Source organism: Octodon degus, unplaced genomic scaffold (genome assembly GCF_000260255.1).
Source record: "Octodon degus isolate 3935 unplaced genomic scaffold, OctDeg1.0 scaffold00050, whole genome shotgun sequence".
In the NCBI taxonomy this organism is placed as follows: Eukaryota; Metazoa; Chordata; class Mammalia; order Rodentia; family Octodontidae; genus Octodon; species Octodon degus.
Window position 1 is genome coordinate 6,227,430 of NW_004524626.1, and position 21,007 is coordinate 6,248,436.

The 21,007-nt window shown below is 56.1% G+C and overlaps 2 protein-coding genes across 4 annotated transcripts in view; one reads left to right on the plus strand and one right to left on the minus strand.

The window, feature by feature from the left end:
• The window catches only part of Stk11 (serine/threonine kinase 11), a 23,310-nt gene extending 9,610 nt beyond the window's left edge, over nucleotides 1-13,700 (plus strand). The window contains exons 2-10 of one of the 3 annotated variants that reach the window (XM_023716831.1): nucleotides 5,602-5,685; nucleotides 6,325-6,414; nucleotides 7,420-7,552; nucleotides 7,634-7,770; nucleotides 8,128-8,255; nucleotides 8,904-8,961; nucleotides 10,134-10,330; nucleotides 12,349-12,543; nucleotides 13,239-13,700. In XM_023716831.1, coding sequence (XP_023572599.1) covers nucleotides 5,602-5,685; nucleotides 6,325-6,414; nucleotides 7,420-7,552; nucleotides 7,634-7,770; nucleotides 8,128-8,255; nucleotides 8,904-8,961; nucleotides 10,134-10,330; nucleotides 12,349-12,543; nucleotides 13,239-13,582 — 1,366 coding nt within the window. In that variant the 3' untranslated portion in view covers nucleotides 13,583-13,700. The other 2 variants (XM_004632669.2, XM_023716832.1) reach the window with 2 other exon arrangements.
• Cbarp (CACN beta subunit associated regulatory protein) lies at nucleotides 13,645-20,667 on the minus strand. The gene is made up of 9 exons (XM_004632670.2): nucleotides 20,575-20,667; nucleotides 20,366-20,502; nucleotides 20,218-20,282; nucleotides 19,684-19,828; nucleotides 19,421-19,592; nucleotides 19,115-19,255; nucleotides 18,506-18,716; nucleotides 16,772-16,955; nucleotides 13,645-15,963 (listed from the first exon to the last, which is right to left on the minus strand). Exons 1-9 carry the CDS (start codon nucleotides 20,662-20,664, stop codon nucleotides 14,979-14,981), a joined length of 2,130 nt encoding a protein of 709 aa, XP_004632727.1. The 5' UTR covers nucleotides 20,665-20,667; the 3' UTR covers nucleotides 13,645-14,978.
• Between the last annotated feature and the right edge of the window lie 340 nt (nucleotides 20,668-21,007).

Below are 21,007 nucleotides of genomic sequence, written 5' to 3' on the forward strand. Positions count from 1 at the left end.
AGCATAGGGACCGCGGTTCAATCCCCCAGCACCACATGCCAGCCAGCCCCGCCCCCTGGTGGGCTGAGCTGGCCACACACACACACACACACACACACATAAATAAATAAATAAAATTTTAAAAAATAAATAAAGGTGGGTATGGTGGTACACATTCTAATCCTAGCCCACTCTGTGGGAAGCTGAGGCAGGAAGATTACAAGTTTGATACCAGCCTGGGCAACTTTAGCTTAGCAAGAACATGTCACAGGGTTGGTTTATTTATTTTTTATTTTTTAGGAGGGCTGGGGATTGAGCTCAGTGTGAAGGTCTTGGGGTAAATCAATTCCAGTACCCTGGGGATGGAACCTAAGGTCTCTCATATGCTAGGCAAGTGCTTTGCCACTGAGGGACCGCCCCCCCCACACACAGCCTGTGTATATTTTCTTAAAATACTTTAGTAACATCAAATAGGAGCATGCTGCTATTTGTCTGTAAGGGAAAGGGTCCTGTCATCTGGCTTGGGTTGGAATTCATTGGTGTGACTTTCTCTTGGAGAGGATAAGGATTTGTGATGGAACCTAAGCCTAGTGCCTGCAGGCACAGATGCAGGGTCTTGGTAGCATAGACCTATGGGCTTATTAGAACCTTGCGGTGACCTTCTGGGGACCCACCTCTGGTCTCTTGGCTTTGAGCACTTTGCACTGCTGGGGTTGTGGGGTGGCACTAATCTTTGAGGTACGTTGGACGACTTCTTTTTTTTTTTTTTTGTGCGGAACCAGGGATTGAACTCAGGCTTGTGCTTGCTAGGGAAGCGCTTATTCTACTGAGCCCTCTCCCTGATATCCCTGGCCCCAATGTTGGACTTCCTGAAGCAATAGCCAGCTTATGTTTAGGGCCTCTTCTAACACTAGTGATATGTGCTATTTCAGTAGGGTTTGAAGTCTCAGAAAACAAGCATATGGAGCAAGATTTGCCAAAGATAATGGGGCACCAGGAGGCATTGGGAGGAAGCTCCCTGACCAAGCTACCCACTGCCTGGGTGAGGTGCTCCCCAAGTGCAGGCCTCTCAGTGCCTTGGGTTATGGTTTTTGTTGTTGGGTTGTTTTGTTTTTTGTGGGGTTTGTTTGTTTTTGTATCGAGAATTGAACTCAGGGCCCTGAATTTGCCAGGCAGGCACTATGCTACTGCTGAGCTGTATCCCTGGTACATTCCTTTTTTTTTTTTTTAAATACAAGGTCTTTCAGTGTATTCTAGGCTGGTCTTAAGCTATGTACCCAGGCTGGTCCTGAGCTCACAGCAATCCTGCTGCCTCATCCTCTTAAGTGCTGGGATTACAGGCATGTACCACAACACTCTAGTTGATGTGCAGTGTTAGCTTGGAAGGTGATGGTGTGTGCTGGGAGAAAGAGCTAACTCACAATGCACCTGGGATGCTTGGAAGGCGTTAAGTTCTCCCTGCATGTGGAATGCCTATGAGGAGCTGGGGTCTGTGTTGCCTCTGGGTTGCCTGAAAAAAGCAGGCTCTGCACCTGGGACACCTGTGATGAGCCAGGTTCTTATTGCACCTGGGACATCTGTGAGGAACCAGGTTCTCATTGCATCTGGGACACCTGAGAGGCATAGGCTGTGCACCTGGGACACCTTAGAGGCACTGGCCCTGCACCTGGGATACTGCTGAGGTCCCAGGTTCTCACTGCATCTGCGACATCTGTGAGGCCTTACCAGGAGTCAGGGGAAGTAGGGATAGGCCTGTTGGCTTGGCTGTCCCCTAGAGAGGAGTGCTTACTCAGGACAGCTCCTGCCAGCCTAGCTCTGTTCTGGACACTGCTCGGTAGAGGGAAGCAGGTGTGGCCTAACATTGCCTGCATTGGTGTCACTGTGAGCCAGAAATGGAATGGGACCTGCAGAAAGCAGCCAGGGACATGACTGGGCGCCAGGGGGTGGTGTGTGTTGACAACCCAGCGTCAGGCTGCTGGGGGAGTTCAGGCAAATAAGGGACAGGTGTGATGATGGGGGAGCTTAGAAGTGGCAGGTATGCCCTGGGAGTGGGGGGTGCTGAAAGCACCCTGTGTGACTGAGTGCTGGCTAGGGTCTTGGAGCCAGCAGCAAACAGTAGGTCTGGTTGTCCCAGGCAGGTGAGAGGTCCTGGGGAGATGCTGCCCCTAGGGGACATTGGGTAGAGTCCGTGCACATTGGTGATGGTTGAGATTGGAGGTGCATCCTAGGACGCTGCTCAGTAACATCTACATAAAGAGTGGGGAGCAGCAGAGGGATCAGTGTCAGAAGATGAGTCCCCTGGTCATACCACCTGCCCCAGTAAGAGTATGTTCTATCTCCCGACTTGACCAACTCTTGGGGCCCCAGTGTCTGAGACTCAGTCTCTGCAGCCCCTGGTAATCCCTGGCTAGTGCCATCCCCTGGCCTGGGCATCTCTGAAGTAGCTAGCACAGGAGCCCCAAGAGCCAGTGCCTATGGCCAGGAACCAGGCTTCCTTGCCTCTGAGGTAGAGGGACTTCAGTAACCTCTGGCCTGAGGTTGGCTCAGGGTGGTCCTGTCTGAGGATACATCTTGCCTGTATTCTGGATTTTCCTCTGAGGTGGAGGCACATCGCATTTAGCCACAAACGGTGGCCTCTTTGATGGAGAAGGTCAGAGCCATATGAATGAAGCCTTAAGGGGATAGAAGATAGATTGAGCCTTTGCTCTTGGAGCCTCTGGAACCATTCAGTACTGTCCTGAGGAGGCAGAATCGCTATGTCCATTTTGGTTCCGAGTGTACCTCTTGATGATCTGGGCACTTGCCAGACTGTGGACTCAGGCCACAGCCAGCTCTATAAATAACCTTGCAAGCCTTACTGGGAACTGGAGCCACTCCTGTGCTTGCACTCCAGAGTCAGTGCAAGCTGGGCTAGCAGAACAGCCCAGGCCTACTCCCAGGGCTCTGCCACCCATACCCTCCCCCCCCTTCTCTCCCTGTACCTCCCAGGCTACCTGCCCCTCCCCTGCACTCAGCACTGCCCAGAGCATCCCCTCCTCTATCTTTGACTGTGGCCAGCCCAGGTAGCATTGTAGGGGCCACAGTGTGATATACTAGAGTGGTAGTGGCCTCCTACACCCAGTCGTGTGTGTTGTGTTGTTGGACTTCCTACTAAGAACCTTTAAAAAAAAAAAAAAAAAAAAGAACTTTTATCAGTCGAGCATGGTGGTGCACACCTGTAATTCCAGTACTTGGGAGGCTGAAGCAGGAGGATCATTGTGAGTTCGAGGCCAGTCTAGGCTACATAGCAAGAACCTCTCTCAGAACCCCTCATCACCCTCAGAAGAAAGAACCTTTATTTGAAATAAAATTTTGCCCATTGACTCTGTGGTTCAGTGGCATTTGGTATACCTACAGTCTGTGACTGCCACCTTAACCTGCTTCCAGAACATTCCATCACCCCAGAGGAAGCCCTTGGCATCCATGAGTCTGCTTCCTGTCTCTGTATTTGCCTGTCATAGGCGTTTCTTGTCTAGGGAAGTCCACACTGTATTCTTCTCTGTGTCTGGTCTCTCACTGAGCACACAGCATCCTCAAGGTCTCCTGGTATGGTAAGTGTCATGGCTTACTTCTTTCCTGGCTAAGTGATGTTCTAGTATGGGAATGGACCCCACAGTGTGTCTGTCTGCTGATGGGCATAGGGCAGTCCTACCCTGGCTGCAAGGCAGCCTGCAGGTGTTGGATCACCTCTACTCTTGGGGTGCCTGTGCCTAACCCTATGGGTGGAGGGCTCCTGCTGGTCAGTCCTGTTTGGGGAAGTGAGGCATCTGGACTGGGTTGCCAGGCTCTGCCTGACCATAGGGCATTGGCCCTGGGTACGGTGCAAGGTGCAAGTGGATGTGGCTCTGCAGCTGTCCCAGCAAGATGTAGCTGGGGTGCTGGAGATTGGGGCCCTTGGTGAAAGGAGAAGATTCTTGAGGGCCTGACGTTGTTCTTGCACACAGTAGATGCTGGATCTGCACTGCTGTTGTGGTGGCTGCACAGAATAGTTATTCTTGGGTTAAAAAGTTTTAACAGCTGAGTATGGTGGTAGATCCCTAAAATCCCAGCACAGTGAGGCTGAGGCAGGAGGATTCCTACGAGTTCAGAGCCAGCCTGGGCTACATACAGAGTTCAAGGTCGGGCTACATCAAAAAACATACCCACTGACCAGGGAGATCGCCCAGTGGCATAAACACCTGCCTGGCGAGTGCAAGTTCTGGAATTCCATCCCTGCTACAAAAAAAATTAAAAAATTAAAAAAATAAAAAATAAAATTCTGGGCTGGTGAGATAGCACAGTGGACTGAGTGCCTGCTTAGGCAAGTGCAGGAACTGGAGTTCAATCCCCAGCACCACATGCTGCACCGGCCCTGCCTCTGAGCGCACTGAGCTGGCCACTGGAGACCAAAGACCAGGTGTGGTGGTCACCCTTGTAATCCTAGTGCTAGGGAGGCTGAAGACAGGAGGGTCACTCTGAGTGTGAGCTGCGTGGTGAGACCCTGTACCAAATACATGAACTAAAAAAAAAAAAACCAGTTCTGATAAGCTGGAGTGAGGGAATATTTTAGAACCCAGTATTGATATTGGTTACACAATTGGAGTATATTAGAAACTACTTAATTTTTTTTTTTTTTTTTTATGTATTTAGTACAGGGTCTCACTGCACAGATCGGACTTGTAGTGATCCTCCTTTTTTCAGCCTCCCAAGAGCTGGGATTATAGGTGCTGGCCATCATGCCAAATCTCATTTGTGGTCTCAGTGCACCCTGGGAACAGGACTGGCTTGGCAGGTTGAGGAGCAAACCCTGGTCCTTGTACTGGCAGGCATTTATGCCACTGAGCCATCACCCTAGCTTTTTTTTTTTTTTTTTTTTTTTTCCCCCTTTGGTACTGGGAATCAAACTTGACCTCATGCTTGCCAGGCAGATGCTGTGCCACTGAGCTCTATCTTCAGCCCCTTTTTTTTTTTTTTTTTTTAAACAGGTTATTGCTGTGTAGCTCAGGCTGGCCTTGAAGTCACAGTGATCCTCCTTCCTCTGTGTTCTCAGTGCTGAGACTATAAATTACACACTTTAATATGTGAGCTGTAGGCTGAGCCTGGTGGCACACACTCATTCCTAGTTTCCTGGAAAGCTGAGGCAGGAGAATCACACATTCAAGGCCATCTTGGGCAGCTTACCAAAATTCTGTCTCAAAATTAAAAGGGCTAGGGGTATAGCTCAGTAAGAAGGTTCTGGGTTCAATCCTTGGTACTATCCCCAAACAAACTGTACTATACCCCTAGTGTCTTCTCCCTGTCCAAGCCTCTGGCCAGTGACAAATGAAAAATCCTCATCATACTCAGGCCTCCTCCAGGGACTCCACAGCACACCTTGTGCTGGGCCAGTAGCAAGTCCCTGGGCTTTCCTGACCTTGCCAGCCACCGTGCCCCACCTTCCCTGCTGTGCCTGGGCCCCAGCCCAAGCCTGCTATAACCTGGGCCCAAGGAAGACTTGCCCAGATGGTCCCTTGGTTGGCTATCTCGATGAGTGGGATACAGGAGGCCCCACTCTCGGGCCACAGTCACTGACAAGGGTCCACTGAGGGTGTCCTCTGGTTCCAGGGAAATCCAGCTCCTGAGGCGGTTACGGCACAGGAATGTCATCCAGCTGGTGGACGTGCTGTACAATGAAGAGAAGCAGAAGATATATCCTTTCAGGGTGGGGGCCCCTGCACTGGTGGAGGAAGTGGGGTGTTGGTAGGGGGGCGTTCTCTGCTCCTAGTATTGAGCCTGGTATATCTTTGGCCTGTTTCTGAGGACTCCTGTCTGTGGTGTGGGAAGCTGAGGTGGAAGTCAGGACACTACCACAGCATTTCCTTTCTCCTAGCCTGGGTGAGAGGTGGGATCCTGGGTCTCTGTCTGAACTCTGTCCCTTAAGTTTGGAGTCCCTGGAGTTTATGGTTGTTGGGCATGGACACTGTTTCAGGATGCCATGGACAGGGAGAAGTAAATTATTCCTGAGGGTGGCCAGGAACATCCATAGCCCTGATCCTTGTGTCCCAGATGTCATAGCCAAGCTGACATCCTGGGCATGGTCTGCTGGGGGCAGGCACCCCTTGCAGACCCTGGCAGTTGTGCAGTGTTACAGCAAGTGCAGTGGACCAGGACCTCAGCTCCTCATTGTCTAGGACCCCTGCCATCCAGCACATGTGTTCATCTTCATGAACTTGGCTGCTGTTGGTCCAGGGCAGAGGGTCACAGAATGGGCCCTTCTGAGCCATTGCCCCTCCAGGGCCCAACAGGCTGTGGGGTCCCTGCTGAACTGTGGCTTCCTTAGCGCCCCACGTATATGGTTATGGAGTACTGTGTGTGCGGCATGCAGGAGATGCTGGACAGTGTGCCTGAGAAGCGGTTCCCTGTGTGCCAGGCCCACGGGTGAGTGAGTGCTGCCTGACAGGCCACAGCCTACACAGAGATGCCAGGCCAGCTTGACTTGGGCCAACCTTCAAACTTTATTTTCCGAATATTATGGAATGACAGCTGTAGATTTTGTAACAGTGCTTCAGGGTCCCCGGTTTGCAGTGTCCACAGCCCAGCTACACAGGCAGGGCTGCCCTCTATGGAGTCTTTCCACCTATTGCCTGGGTGGCCTCATCCCCAGAGCAGCCTGTTTTGGCTTTTGTTTTGTTTTGAGACAGGTGTTTGCTATGTCATCCAGGCTGGCCTTGAACTCACTGTGTAGCACAGGCTGGCCCAGAACTTGTGGCAGTCCTCCTGTCCCAGCCTTCTGATTGCTGGGATGACAGGTGTGCATACACACCCAACTGTTTTGGCTTCTTGGAGTTTGGCTTTTGGATGGTGCCAGGGACTCCACTGGCCCTCCTGGGTGACAAGGGAATCCAGGTCTTTGGTTGTTTCAGTGCCCTGAAGGTAGGGAGAGGGCTTGCTGTTCTAGCAAGATTTAGGGGTCCAGATGCCCCATTTCACAATGGGGGAACAAAGCCAGCAGGTTGAGTAAGAGGTCTCTGGCTCTGAGCAGGAGTGACTGCAGCCTTATAAAAGTTGGGCTTGCTGAGCATGGTAGTGCACAATCCCAGTACTTAGGAGGCCGAGGCAGTCACTTAAGCAGGCTGAGTTTGAAACCACCCTGGGCTACAGATTGAACTCAAGGCCAGCCTAAACTGTGTAGCAAAACCCTGTTTCAAAAAGATTGAATGAATAGATGGATGAATGAATGAATAAAAGAAATCAGGGGATTTAGCTGTGGGGGCTCCCTAGTGAGACCTGGCCCTTCCTCTGTCATGTATGCTTGCCTGGATCCCAAATAACCATCCCTATATCCTCCTGCCCTCAAGAGGCTTCTAGGTGACATGGCTCTCATCAGCCCCAGAGGATTGGGAAGGCTTGGGTGGCTCTGAGCTGGACCTCCCCTCCCTGCAGGTACTTCTGCCAGCTCATTGATGGCCTAGAGTACCTGCACAGCCAGGGCATTGTACACAAGGACATCAAGCCAGGAAACCTGCTACTCACCACGGGTGGCACACTCAAGATCTCAGACCTGGGTGTTGCTGAGGTAGGTGCCGCTTCTGTGGGACTGGGGGTGCAGGTAGCTGCCCTCCCCTGTGCTTCCTGAGGGCCACATACACTGCCATAGGCCCTGCATCCCTTTGCTGCGGATGACACCTGCCGGACCAGCCAGGGCTCCCCTGCATTCCAGCCACCTGAGATTGCCAATGGCCTGGACACTTTCTCTGGCTTCAAAGTGGACATCTGGTCAGCTGGGGTCACACTGTAAGTGCCCCAGAGACGTTCATTCTGCCTTAAACTTGCAGCATGCAGGGCCTCAAGGGACTGCAGCATCTCCAGAACCCTGTCTCCCAGGCAGCCACCAGAGTTGCATGCCCTTTATTTATTGAGATACAGCACAGTGCCCAGACTCTGGTGCAGAGTGGTAGGGCCCCTATAGCTACCTAATCCATGTTTTCATCAACCCAAATGAAAGGCATGTGGGTGGGAGTGGCTTCAGGGGTGATGTCTTGGGCGGGTCCAGGGCCAAGTCCTGCCGCCAGCCATGTGGCATGGGATGAGGGGCTCCAGGGGCCCCAGCCAGCAGCTGACCCACCTCTTCCACTGCTCTTGGCCGTGAAGCTACAACATCACGACAGGCCTGTACCCATTTGAAGGGGACAACATTTACAAGCTGTTTGAGAACATCGGGAAGGGGGACTACACAATCCCAGGTGACTGTGGCCCCCCGCTCTCCGACCTGCTGAAAGGTGGGTGTCTCCTGAAGCGCTGGGATGTGTGTGGCAAGATGGCCCAGGCAGCAGCCCTGGCCTGGGCACAGAAGCCTGGGCTCCCTCTAACTTTCAGCCTGAGCTGTCATCCTTTCTACCTCTTCTGAGCTAATACTGTGCAGCTCTAGCAGCCCCAGGGACCTTGTAGCACAGTGGGGTCCCTAGGGCTCACCTATGAGGCCATACCTTCCCCAGGTGCAGGCCCAGCTTGATGGCTGCCTTGGAACTTTGCCACAGGTCAAGGCAGCGCTGGAGCCACCAGTGTTGGGCCTTCAGAACTGGGTTTCCCTGGTGTCCCCTAGGGCCCATGAGATGTTTCCTATGCCATATAGCAGATGGTACCAGGTGGCTGATGACGCCCTGATAGATATAGGGTATCATGTTCCCCTCACCCCAAAGCTTTGTACACATTTGCTGTGGCTGAGGTAGGCCAGGATGAGAAAGTACCATATCACTGTCTGAACATAATGCTTTGTTGCTTGGGGCACATGCAGGGGCAGGGCAGGTTGTCCTATAGGTGGGTGTCATTTGAGGATTATGGGCAGAAGTGGGACAGATGGTGACAGTGGGTGGTGGAGACCTGGGGTCCTTGAGCCAGCACCAGCCTGGTCTGTGTGCTCCCTGCAGGGATGCTGGAGTATGAGCCAGCCAAGAGGTTCTCCATACGGCAGATCCGGCAGCACAGGTGAGTGGCTGCCATCCCTTGAGTGTGCTGGGAACTCTTTTAAAAAGAGGCCTGCCCCTCATCCTGTGGGGCTGGTAGGCTCAAGTGGGGCTGGCCCCAGGCCTGGTAGAAGGTGGTGAGCTGGACATCTGCTTGAGGCTACCTCAGGGCAGAGGTCTGATGAGGATGCTCAAGGTGGGTATTGTAGCTTGGGATATGGGCAGTGCTGCTGCTGGCCTGGACAGCTCCATCTCAGCTCAGGGACCTGGGGATAGGAGGTGTGTGTGCCACTCCTCCTCCTCCTCCTCCTCCTCCTCCAGGTTCTTCCCCGAGTCAACCATTGCGTGTCCTAGGAGAACAGCCTTGGGGTCCCATAGAGGGGGAGGGTCTAGCTGGCACTGTCTGCCTTGCTGGGTTCTTTGAGCTTCCACAGGCCTTATATCCTGAGGCAAGAGTTTGGTTGGTGCCCAGGCACCGGCACCATTGCTGGGATCGTCTGAGACTTGAATATACTCCCTGAAGTGTTTGGAGGAGGGTGCCAAAGCGCCCAAGGGAGAGCCTCAGTCCTGACCAAAACCTGGCCCAGATGCCCAGCAGTGGCTTGGTGTGGGCATAGGGACAGTTTTGTGCTAGGATGTATGGTATGGCCAGGGACAGCAACCTGAGGTCATGTGGCCACTGCCTGCCTTCCCAAGGTGAAAAGATGTGTTCCCACCCTGCCTGCTGGAGCACAGCCTTATGGTTGGGGCAGCAGTAGCAGGTTGGAGCCAAAGGCCCCTGGTGCAGGGATGGCATCTGGGCTGCACCCTAGCAGATGGTACCAGGAGGCTGATCACACTTTGGTGGACAGGGTGTGATGGTCCCCTCACCCCAAGGCTTTGTACACATTTGCTGTGGCTGACATAGGCCAGGATGAGAAACTAGTACTTCACCTTTGTCTGTACCTGGTGCTTTGTTGCTTAGGGCATGTGCAGGGCCAGAGCAGGTTGTCCTGTAGGTGGGTGTCATTAGAGGATTATAGGCAGGCATCAGCGCCATGGCCAGGACACCCCCACTGGAAGTGGTAGAAGCTGCTATAGGCACAGTGGCCAGGACCCTGTGGTATAGCCTGCCCCTGGGCTCTTGTATAAGTGGTAGCATCTGGTCACCCAGCAGCCATCCTGATAGACATCATGGCACTTGGGCTTTTGCAGCTGGTTCCGGAAGAAACACCCACTGACTGAACCACTGGTGCCCATCCCGCCCAGCCCGGACACCAAGGACCGGTGGCGCAGCATGACAGTGGTACCCTACCTAGAGGACCTGCATGGCCGCACCAATGAGGACGAGGACGAGGACCTATTCAGCATCGAGGATAGTGTCATCTATACCCAGGACTTCATGGTGCCCGGTGAGAGGGCAGAGGCTGTAGCTGGGACATGCAGAAATGACCTGGCTAGGATGTCTTTGGGGGTAGAACTGTCCCTGGTGGCAGACCCATGATCCCAGAGGGCACAGTATCAGGCTGAGGAAGCTGCCCAGTACCTCGGGCAAGTGTGGCTGGGAGGGTTCATGGGCATCTGTCCCAGGTGCTGCCCAGTGCCATCAGCCTTCCTGGCCTGAGCTCAGCACAAACAGGTGGTGAGTCCCAGAGGGCCAAAGGCAGGGGCTTCTTGCCACTTCCACAGGGCAGCCCCTCAGCCAGTCACCCAGAGAGGGTCCAGCAGCCCTCCTCCTGCTCACTAAGGCAACTGCCCTGACCTTGTCACCTTCTTTCCCAGGTGACCAGGAAGTGTCTGAGGCAGGGCTAGTGAGGAGCGAGGCACATGGAGGAGCCAGGGCACAGCCCTCTGAGGAGAGGAAGCCGAGGAGGAGCGAGGCCTTAGTGTAGCCTACTCTGCCGTCCCTGCTGCCCACTCTACCCAGTGCCTCTGGACTGGGTCTGCCATAAAGCTTTGTCTGCTGTTTGTCTAGGTGGTGCACTGCGGTTTCCCTCCACCAGGTCCCAGGGGCTGTTAACCACTGTAAGGGTTCCTAGGGGAAAAGGTGCCTGGGGGGTGGGAGGTCTAAGCAGGTGGTCTCAGAGTAGCGCCTGTGGCTATAGGGGAGGGTCCCCAGAAGACTGGGGTCCAATGAGCCCAGGTTCACCTCTCCAGCACTGCACAGCAGCACCTTTTGCCTCATGGCCCCTGTCCTAGTTTGGAAGTTGGCCTGAGGTTGAGTAGGGCCCAGGAGGCTGTGCTGCATCCTATCAGGTGTGCCCCTAGATGCCAGCTCCTTCCTGGGGGTCTTGGCCAGTCTTTCAGGGAGGTGCACATGAGGATACCCATGGAAGGTCTTGGCAGGCTTCTCCCAAGTCTGCTCTTGGAGTCTACCAAGAGCAGGCAGGCCAGACCCAATCTGAGCCCTTGTCCTGAGGAGCAGCCCTTAGTATCCTATCCTGGCCAGGGTGCCTGGCCAAAATTTCCTTCTAGGCTGTGGGTCCTGCTAAGGAACTCCTTGGGTCCCTATTCCCTCAGGCTTGCTTTGGCTTAAAGAAAGATGAGGCTGGCAGGGAAGGGATGAGGGATAGGGAGATACCACCTTCTCTATTCTTGTGCCCAGTGCCCTGTGTTTCCCAGGAGTTGCTCCTGTGCCTGTCACTGCATGCCCAAACCCAGAATGGCACTTTGTGCACAAGTAGGGTGCTGTAGCAGGTTGTGCTGTGGCCCACTTGGCCTGGGCAGATTCCACTTCATCCACCTGAATTTTCCTACCTGGCCTGGCAGCCCCTTCACCATCCCAAGAGCTGGTTCCAGGCTGCAAGTCAGCAGGATGTCAGTCCTGCTCAGCCCAGACCTGAGGACCAGGCTGGCATCTTACTACCAAAGGGCCTGTGGCAGCTAGCTGTATCTGTGCACACAGCATTGGGGCAGGCAAGTTCTGGAAGCTAAGTAAGGGCAGCCCTGCCCTGCACAGGGCCCATACTGGGCCCAGGAGCCTCAGGTGGGGGCTTCCTGGTGATATTTACAGGTTTAAGTACAGCTGAGTGGCCATACTGGCTCCCAGCAGGTGGGCTGGCTGTGCCTCCAGGAGCTGCTCAAGAGGTAGGCCTCTACCCTCCATGCCTGCCATGCATGTGTCTAACCAGGCAGGGTGACCACAAGTCCCTGCCACAATGGGGACATGGGCCTGGATGGAGGCTCTGGGTTCCCACAGGCTGAGCTCATTTTCATGGGCTGTTCTGGCCCTTCAGCCTAGCTTGTTCTATGATGGCAGGTGGGTACAGGTAGGCCCCTGCCTGCTTTCTCTTTGAAGGATTGAGGTCCCTGCAGGGTCCACAACAGGCAGAGGGCGCCCCGCCTCCCACCCCAGGTGGCAGGTACAGCCCAGGCATAGGGCGATACTGTTCTGGCTCAGGCCGCACTCGCCGTCTTCCTCCTAGGACAGGTCCCAGAAGAGGAGGCAGGTCAGAATGGACAGAGCCTCAGCCTACCCAAGGCTGTGTGCATGAATGGCACAGAGTCTGGACAACTGAGTACCAAGGCCAAGGCCAGTGCCACCCACTCGGCCCGCAAGGCCTGCTCGGGCAGCAAGATCCGACGGCTGTCGGCCTGCAAGCAGCAGTGAAGGCGCCACCTGCAGGTGGGTGAAAGGTGGAACAGGACTGCCTGTAAGTCTTGGGGATCGGGAGATTCCTGGCTATCTCCAGCAGGAGGCACAAAGTGTGCGTCTGTCCCAGGCCCTGAGCCCAGAGACCTGTTACTGTGGGTGGCACTTGGGTGGTCACAGCCAGTTCTTCTCAGTCAGTCCCTTATTTCTGGCTGTCCTGCTGGTCAGTGTAGGCTGCACAGCCACACAACAGGGCTCTGCCAGGGCACAACCACTGAGGGGCTCACTTTACAGAGCACTTTGTCGAGCCACACAAGGGCCTCCAGGCTGTGCTGCTGCAGGGCCTAGAGGATGCCTGAGTGGTACCTGACTTCCCTCTGAGCACTGGGGGCCTGGCAGGGCTGCATTGTCCTGGGCTTCTCAGACTTCCCTACATGCCTCAATCTGCCCCTTCCCAGCCACATCCCCACAACACAGCTAAAGTATATCTGCCCCCTGTATGGGAGCCCATGGCAGGAAGTGGCCTCCCTTATCCAGGCCTTAGTTTCCCCATCCAATGGCTTTTTTTTTTTTTTTTTTTTGTAGAACCGGGGATTGAACTCAGGTCCTTGTGCTTGCCAGGCAAGCGCTTATTCTACTGAGCTATCTCCCCGGCCCCCCAATGGCTTTTCAGACACAAAGAGAGGTCTGGGTTCCCCGACTAACTGCTAATCCCCTCCTGTCCACAGCCTGTCTCCAGGAGTTACAGCTCGGGGCCACAGCCCAGGTCCTCAGTCTTCCTGCTGGTTTCCAGCCTGTCACCTGTCCAGGAAGCTGGCCACCATACCTCTGTGCTGACCACTCAGGACATCAGGAGTACAAGGGCCAGGCAGGGGGGTGGCAGGGGTCTTGGTGCAGCCTTCCCCTGGGCCACCTGCGCACAGCACCACTGGGGAGTGGACAGCTGACTCTGCAGTCCTATGCAGAGCCCTCCCCGGGCAAGGGTAACAGAGGCCTTGCCTCTGAGATGCACTTTATGTCCAGACTACTGGCCCTCTGCCTGCCTGCTGCTGGGGACATGCTGCAGCCCTGAAGAGCAGGTGCCTGCCAGCACCTTGCATGCAGACCGCCTGAGGGAGTTCCGCGGCCTCTTTTTTTTTGTTGTTTGATTTTCTTTCTTCTTTTTTTTAAAATAAAACAGGTGGATTTGATCTCTGGCTGTGAGGGTGTTTGAGAACCATTGGGAGTTAGATGGGAGCACATGGTCCTCACAGGCAGGGCCCCATCTGAGCTTTGTGTTACCAGGGTAAGCAGCGGATAGTGCGAAACACGAAGACCCCACAACGGTCTTGGGTCCTCAGAGAAGACCAGGAGCAGACAAGTGTGCAGTAAATATTTATAATCAGGAAACAAAAACAACACGAAAACGCCATCTTGGGGTGGGACAGACTGGGCGGGCAGCAGCAAGGGCAGGGCCAGTGGCCCCATCTTTTGGCAATAAATAAAGCTCGGGAGACTTGAAATCATGCCGCCTGGGCTGTGTTCTATCCACACTTCCAACACCAAGTCCCCAGTGGCTCCTCTGGACAGGGCAGCACGGGTGGCCAATGGCATGCAGGATGGGATGGACAGGACAGCGCATATGGGGAGGCAGTGGCGGCGGCAGGAGAGCTGGTGGCCTCAGCGGCAGCGTTGGCGGCGGCAAACGCAGTTATTGCTCGGAGTGGAAAGAGGCGCGGACTGCCGCGAGCACATGCCGCGGTGAGGTAAACGGCTTGGAGGGATTGGCAACCACGTCCTCCAGCCAACCTCCTGGGTCCTGGGTTGGAGAACTCCTTGATCCTTAGCCCCCTGCGGTTCCTACCTTGGTGGGGATCACACAGACACCTGGCAGGCAATGTGCTCCCCTTCCCAAGCACATGCTCCTGATGCCTCAAGCTTCAGGATAGTACCTATTCACATCCCTTGAGATGCCCTACCCTGAGGCCACGGTGCAGGCCTGATCACTGCGCTTCCCCAGCCAGAAACTTGGCTTTGTGCACAAGTTCTGCATGCTGTTGTCTGAGGCCATGGGCATTGACTGTTGTCCTCAAGGGCCCAAAGGGCAATTCCTTTCTCTAGCTGAGCCAGGGTCTTGGAACACGCATCTCTGGATACCATGATGACTGCCCACAGCATACCCAAGAAAGGGCAATATGTGTGCACACATGGAAGGCAGGAGGTCAACAAGGGGCTGTGGCGTGTGCACGTGGGACTGTGACTGCGGCTGCTGGACCGTGCACATGCACGCCTCAAGAGACGCATGGAGCTGCGAGTGCTCGCACCTGGGGCAGCCAAAGCATCCAGGCTGCACACTCGCGATGAGCCACTGTGATCCAGGTGCATACACGACAGAGCATTGTGTCCCCAGGTCTGTCTCACTGCCATCGCTGCCGAGACCCCACACGGTGCTGAAGAAGCCTCCCAGAATTGGGCTCGGGTCACAGGACTTAGGCCGGGCTGTGGTCGGGGGATGTAGGGGCAGCAGCAGCAACTACCAGTGTGGGGGCTGTGGGAACAGGCTCGGCCAGGTGTGGGAAGAGTCTTTCCTCGAGGCCTACTGCCAGCTTGTCCAGCAGCGCCCCCGAGGGCTCCACACAAAGGCCTGAGCCAGGGCAGCCCCCACCACCACCTCCACCACCTCCACCACCAGGCTCTTCCTCGATTACAGGGATGGCTGGGTCGTCCCCCGTGCTGGCTAGTGCACGGCCCTCGGGCGGACAGTCGACACTGTCGCCACGGCGCAAGGGTGCACGCGCAGGCCGAGGCGCACCAGCGGCCAAGACGACAGTTCCAGTGGATGGGGCCGCGCGTGCACCACCAGGGTCGCTGTGCTGCCTTCCTCGCTGCCATTGCTTGCGCGCATGCGCGTGTGGGTGAGCGCGTGCGCGGTGACGCACCGCAGCTGGTGTGTCATCAAAGTGTGGGTCATGTCGCAGGAACTCATGGAAAAGTGCATCCGTCTTCTCGTCTATGCTGTAATCCCGACGTGGCCGCCGAGACCAGGCACGGGGACTGCGTGGTGGGGGTGCCGGTGTGGCCAAAGGTGGCGTCGGCTCGATGACCACAAGGTCGTCACCAGCACCGCGGCCGCCTTCGATGCTGGCATAGCCGCTGTCCATCTGCAGCAGTCGGCGAGCCTCGCCGTCCTTGGGTCGTGGGGGCGCAGGTGGTGAGGGTGGCGGGAAGGCGGGCGCCGCGCCCCCTGAGCCCGAGCTGTCACCGCTGCGCACAGAGTCACGGTCGTTGCCACTGCTGCTGTGGTCTGAGGCCGTGGCTGCATGCAACTCGAGTGAGGCGCGTAGGCTCCACAGGTCGCGGTAGCTGGCCTGTGCCTGCTCGGCATCCAGCTCCGGCTGCTCGGGCCCTGCGACGGCGCCGCTCTCCGGCGGGGACTCGGGACTCACTCCTCCCGCCGCCTCGGCCGCCTCTAGCCTGCAAGCCAGGCCGTGGTCATCAGACCCTGTCGGCCACTGGCCTCTCGGGGTAAGATGGGGAGGGGCTGCAGCCGGGTCGGGGAAACCTCAAGACCAGGCTGTGGAAATGTCCTAGGGTTTCAAATGTCTCGGGCAAACTTCCCCCAAAGAGTTAACCATTCCCCTCTCCTGGTCTCTCCCAGAATATGTGGGCTGGAGGATGGGCAGAGAGTCACTTTACCCACCCATCATGGGGTTGATAGGATCAGGAGAGTGAGGCACAGAAATCAAAGTCACTTGCCCTAGGCAGAAGCTAGTGGAGTCTAGAAGGCACCCTGGGCATCCCAATACCCCACCTCATCCCACCCCAACTCCTGTTGGCTTGGGCACCAGTTTCAGGATAGTTGCTTGATGTTGGGGTTGGGAAAGAATGGTGTTATGGTGGGACAGGTCATAAGGGACTCTGAGAGGTGGCCCTCCATTCCTCATGAGTCTGGGCAGGTGGGAGGGGGCCAGGTATCACTGAGGAGCCCCTTGGACCTTGGATTCCACCAGGAAGCGGCAGCACTAGAGCTGACACAAGTCCGAGGTGGCCCTGGCTGGGTAGATGGCCCTTCTTGGGAACCCTGGGACCATCATCTGGAGCCACATCTGTCCCCCTACCCTTACCCAGTCTCTCCCTCCTTCCCTCCTCCTTCGGTCCTTGCAGGGGAATGCAAGCACGTGTCCACAGGGCCAGGAGGGCGCTCCCTGGGCCACCTAGGGGGGACGGAGCAGGGCAGGGGCCCACAGGTCCACCCCTAGCACCTCTATCTACTGAAAAATACCTGCCGAGAGCGGGGGGCGGGCTGGTGGGGCTGGCCAGAAAGGGGCGGGGGGGTGGGAAGGCCACAGCGTCGCCTGCACGGGTGATGTACTGGATGAAGTCTGCATGAGGGGTGTCCCCCTCATCCTGGTCCATGCTCTCACTGGCTGCCCGCTGCCGCTGGAAGTGGTGGCGTTTGGGGGAACCTGTGCAGGGAGAGATTTATAGAGATTTATTGGTCTGCTTTATTGTACACACACACACACACACATTCAGACCCCAGCAGGCAGTTCCCAGGGCGTGACAGATGTGGAGAGTGATCCTAGGGTATGAGGTACCAGAAAAGAAAAAGGACATGGCAGAAAATCCAAGACTCAAGAGCAGGCTTCTGTTAAAAAGGACAGGTACAGGTACAGCTGAGCATGGTATACACCTGCAATCCCAGCATTCTTTCTTAGTTTCTTTTTTTTTTTTTTTTGTGGAACCAGGGATTGAACTCAGGCCCTTGCGCTTGCCAGGGAAGCACTTATTCCACTGAGCCATCTCCCCGGCCCCAATCCCAGCATTCTAAGAGTGCTATAATCCCAGCACTCTCAGAAGCTGAAGCAAGAAGATGGCAAACACAGGCCTAGCTTAGGCAATTTAGTGACTTAGCAAGACCCTGTCTCAGAATTGTAAAAACAACCTGGGGATGGAGCTCAGTAGAAATGCCTTGTGTTCATATCCCTAGTACTGAAAGAGAAAGGTCTTAGTTATTAGTCATGCTGAGAGCAGCCCTGGCCAGTGCGGGCTGCAGCAAAGGCTCCCATGGCAAGCCCAGCTGTGGAAGTGTGGGAGTCAGGGGCAGACTGGGGGGGGGGTGAGGGAGGTGCTGCCCCACCCCACCCCACCCCAAAGCTCCCTGGCCAGGTGCCAGGACCCTCCTCCAAGAAGCAGTGGGTAGGCCGTGGGGTGGGTGGGCAGGGCATCCACACCTGGCAAACAGGTTTTGGGCCTCTGCAACTGATGGTGGCTGTAATCACCACCAGAAATCAGGCTCCATCTAAGATTTGGGGTTTGTACTCCACCCAGGCCATAGCTTTCTCATCTCAGGACCCATAGTCTCTACAACATGCCCAACCTGCCCTAGTCCTGCTGACCTGTGCCACTCATGGAAGTCCCAAACAGAACAGTGCCTGCTTTTCCCCTCCCCATGCACTCTGTCCTGCCATTCCTCAGGACAAGGAAACCCTGTACCCAGGGTTGGCAGACCACTGCGTACTAGCCAAATCAGCCTGCAGCCCATCTCAGAATAAAGTTTTTTTTTTTTTTTTTTTTAGAATGAAGTTTTATTGGCCCCCAGCCATAGTCATTTATTTGTATCCATCTCTGGGCTGCCCTGTAGAACTGCGAGACTATGCCAGAGAATGCAGAAACACACTCTCCTTAGTGTGCAGAAACACACTAAGAAATGAGGGACCTTACACAAGACACTGGTCCCTCAAGTCCCTCTCCCTGAATCCCTGCCAGAAAACCCAAAGCCAATAAAGCCCAACAACACAGTGGGTAAAAGTCACTCTGCAAGGACACGAGGACTGTGATCAAATGGAACAAAATGCACCCAAATGGCACCTAGGTGGGGTTACAGGGACACAGGGCACAGAATGATCGCCATTCTGTAATAAAACAGGCCTTGGGATAAGTGCCCTGCCAGGGCCTGGCCAGCTTGGGATAAGTGCCCTGCCAGGGCCTTGCTGCCCAGGGGCTGGCAACTCACCTCTTGTGTCCAGACTGGATGCCCTCTGGCTGGGCTCCAGCTTCCATTTCTTGACCTTGAAGTAGGGGCTGGCCCCATCCAGGCTGGCATGGCGACGCAGGCGGGTGAGGAACTGCAGGACGGTGCCCGCCCCAGAGCCTGCCCCCACTTCCCCAGGACCTACTGAGGTCCCAGGCCCACCAGCCTTGGCACTCCTGGCTCCTGCATCCAGCTGGGAGAGGACAGAGACCTCCTCAGGCATGCAGTCCCCTCCCTAGTCCCAGTGCCAGCTCCAGCTGAGCACCAGGAGGCAGTACCCAACCACTACCCAGTGAGCCTGCTGAGCATAGGAGTGGGAGGGGGCTCTCCCTCTGCTCCCCTACCAATCCCTATGCAGAGGAGTTTGGGGAGAAAGTTCCCAAGTGAAGGGCTGGGACCTAGGCTAGGTGCTGATCATAACCCCTGTAGCCACACAGAGGAAGCCTGAGATCCCCATGTGCATGAGGTTTATGCCATGTCCCTCAGGTCTGTGGCATAAAGCCACAGGATAATAACCTGTCGGGGTGGGGAGACAGGAGAAGAGCCCCCAGATCTCTGGCTACTCAAGGGGAAACACAGGGAGCCCCTTACTGAAGCACTTTCACAGGAGTCACTGGAGGCCAAGGGGCTGATCTCTGCGAAGTCAGTGGCACCAGCAGCTGGATTGTAGGGGTCACCTGGCAGGGCGGAGCTGGGGCCCACAGATCGGCCAGTAAGGGCCTTCCCCAGGGGCTGTAGGACAAAGCCAGGCAGGGGAAGAAGCAGTGACAGGTCAAAGAGTATGGGAGAAATTATGGCAAAAAAAAAAAAAAAAAAAGAGTATGGGAGGGTGAGGGGGACCCAGCCCCCAACCCACTGGACCCTGGGCTCCCGCCAGCTGCCACCCCTATCTCTCACCTGGAAGATGGCCAGGCTATCCTTAGGGGTGGTGGCTGGGTGGGGCGTGGCAGCTGAGCTGGCCTCACCCAAGTCACATTCATGGATGGTGACAATCTTGAGGGGTGGCAGATGCAGATGGGTGAGGCGGGAGTTCTTCAGGTGGTGGAAGTCTCCCTCCGTCAGGGTGTACCTGCACAAGTTAGCACCTCATCCTCAAGCCTAGCCTCCTCCACAAAGCAGTCCTGACCCCCTGGATGGTAGCCCCTGGTTGCACCCCTCACCTTCGGCCCTTGTCCTGAGCTTTCCGGCTCTGCTCAAACAGTGCAGCCTCATTGAAGGACACCCGGCGGCCCGTGGAACTGGTAGACAAGAAGCGCTCCGTCTCCACATCTTGGCCCTCAGGGTCCTCGCCCCTGAACTCAGGGTCTGCCAGGAGAGCCAAGAGAGGGTAGGCCCCAGGTGGGCCGTGCTCTGTCCTGGGCAGGCCATGGGGACGGGTGGGGGGAGGGCATGGGGCTGAGTGACCGCAGGACGGAAGGAAGGAAGGACGGACGGACGGAGGGGACGGGCTGGGGCAGGCGGGGCGGGCTCTCGGGCACTCGCTCATCCGCTCACACACTCACTCGCTCAGCACGCGCCTGTGCGCACCTACGCCTGGGCGTTAAGCAAACAGAGATGAGTCGGAATCGAGCTGCGCCCAGTCTGGTGGGGGAGACAGACAGACACAGACCGTCAGGCGGCCCGAGGGGGCAGGCAGTGGGTAGGTGGGCGGACAGATGGACGGTCAGGGTAATGGGGCCAAGCTGGCCCCTCACCTTGGGCAGGTTGTGTGCCACTGTCCAGGTAGGTGGTGGTGGTCTTTTCTGCTTCCTCCATGGCCCTGGGGTGCAGGGATGAGGACAGCAGTGAGCAGACTGACCACCCAGGCCAGCCCCACCTCACAGTCCCTGGGGGCATGAGCACCTGAAGCGCTGGTGGACCTCCCAGCATCTTTTGCACAGGAGCAAGATGCCAGACAGCACCACCAACGTGCCTCCGATGAACAGCGACATCACCACGACCAACAACACATAGTTGTCCAGGATGGGATCTGGCTCGGCCTGTAGGCACATACAAGAAAGGAGTCAGGGTCACTGTTGCGCTCCCACACCCCATCCCTGGAGGTCACCCACCGTGGGATGGATGGTGGAATTGTCCCACGACGTCAGGGCAACTGTGTCAGTGGTGGTGGCTGTGGTGGCCATCGTGGCAGTGGGCTGCATCTTGAGGCTGGGGAAGGGGCATATAGGGATTGCTCAGCTCCAGCCTCAAGGGAGCTACTGGAAACGAGCCCCTGTCATCCCTGTTGGTAGCTGGAGCCCACACAGGGCGGTGACTCATGGACTGGAGGGGCAGGGCTCTGCAGCAGCCCCCGCCCTGCGCAGAGTGCACCAGTGGGGGTGGTGCTTCTCCCTGGGGACCTCTGTTTTGCCATCTTTACCCCTGGAGAGGTGGCGTGTACATGTGTGTGTGTGCACGTGTGCATGTGGATCACAACCGCCACCCTGTACGATGTGGCTGGCCCTGCACAGCAGCGTGGGTTGGCTCGGGGAAGCCCTGGCCCAA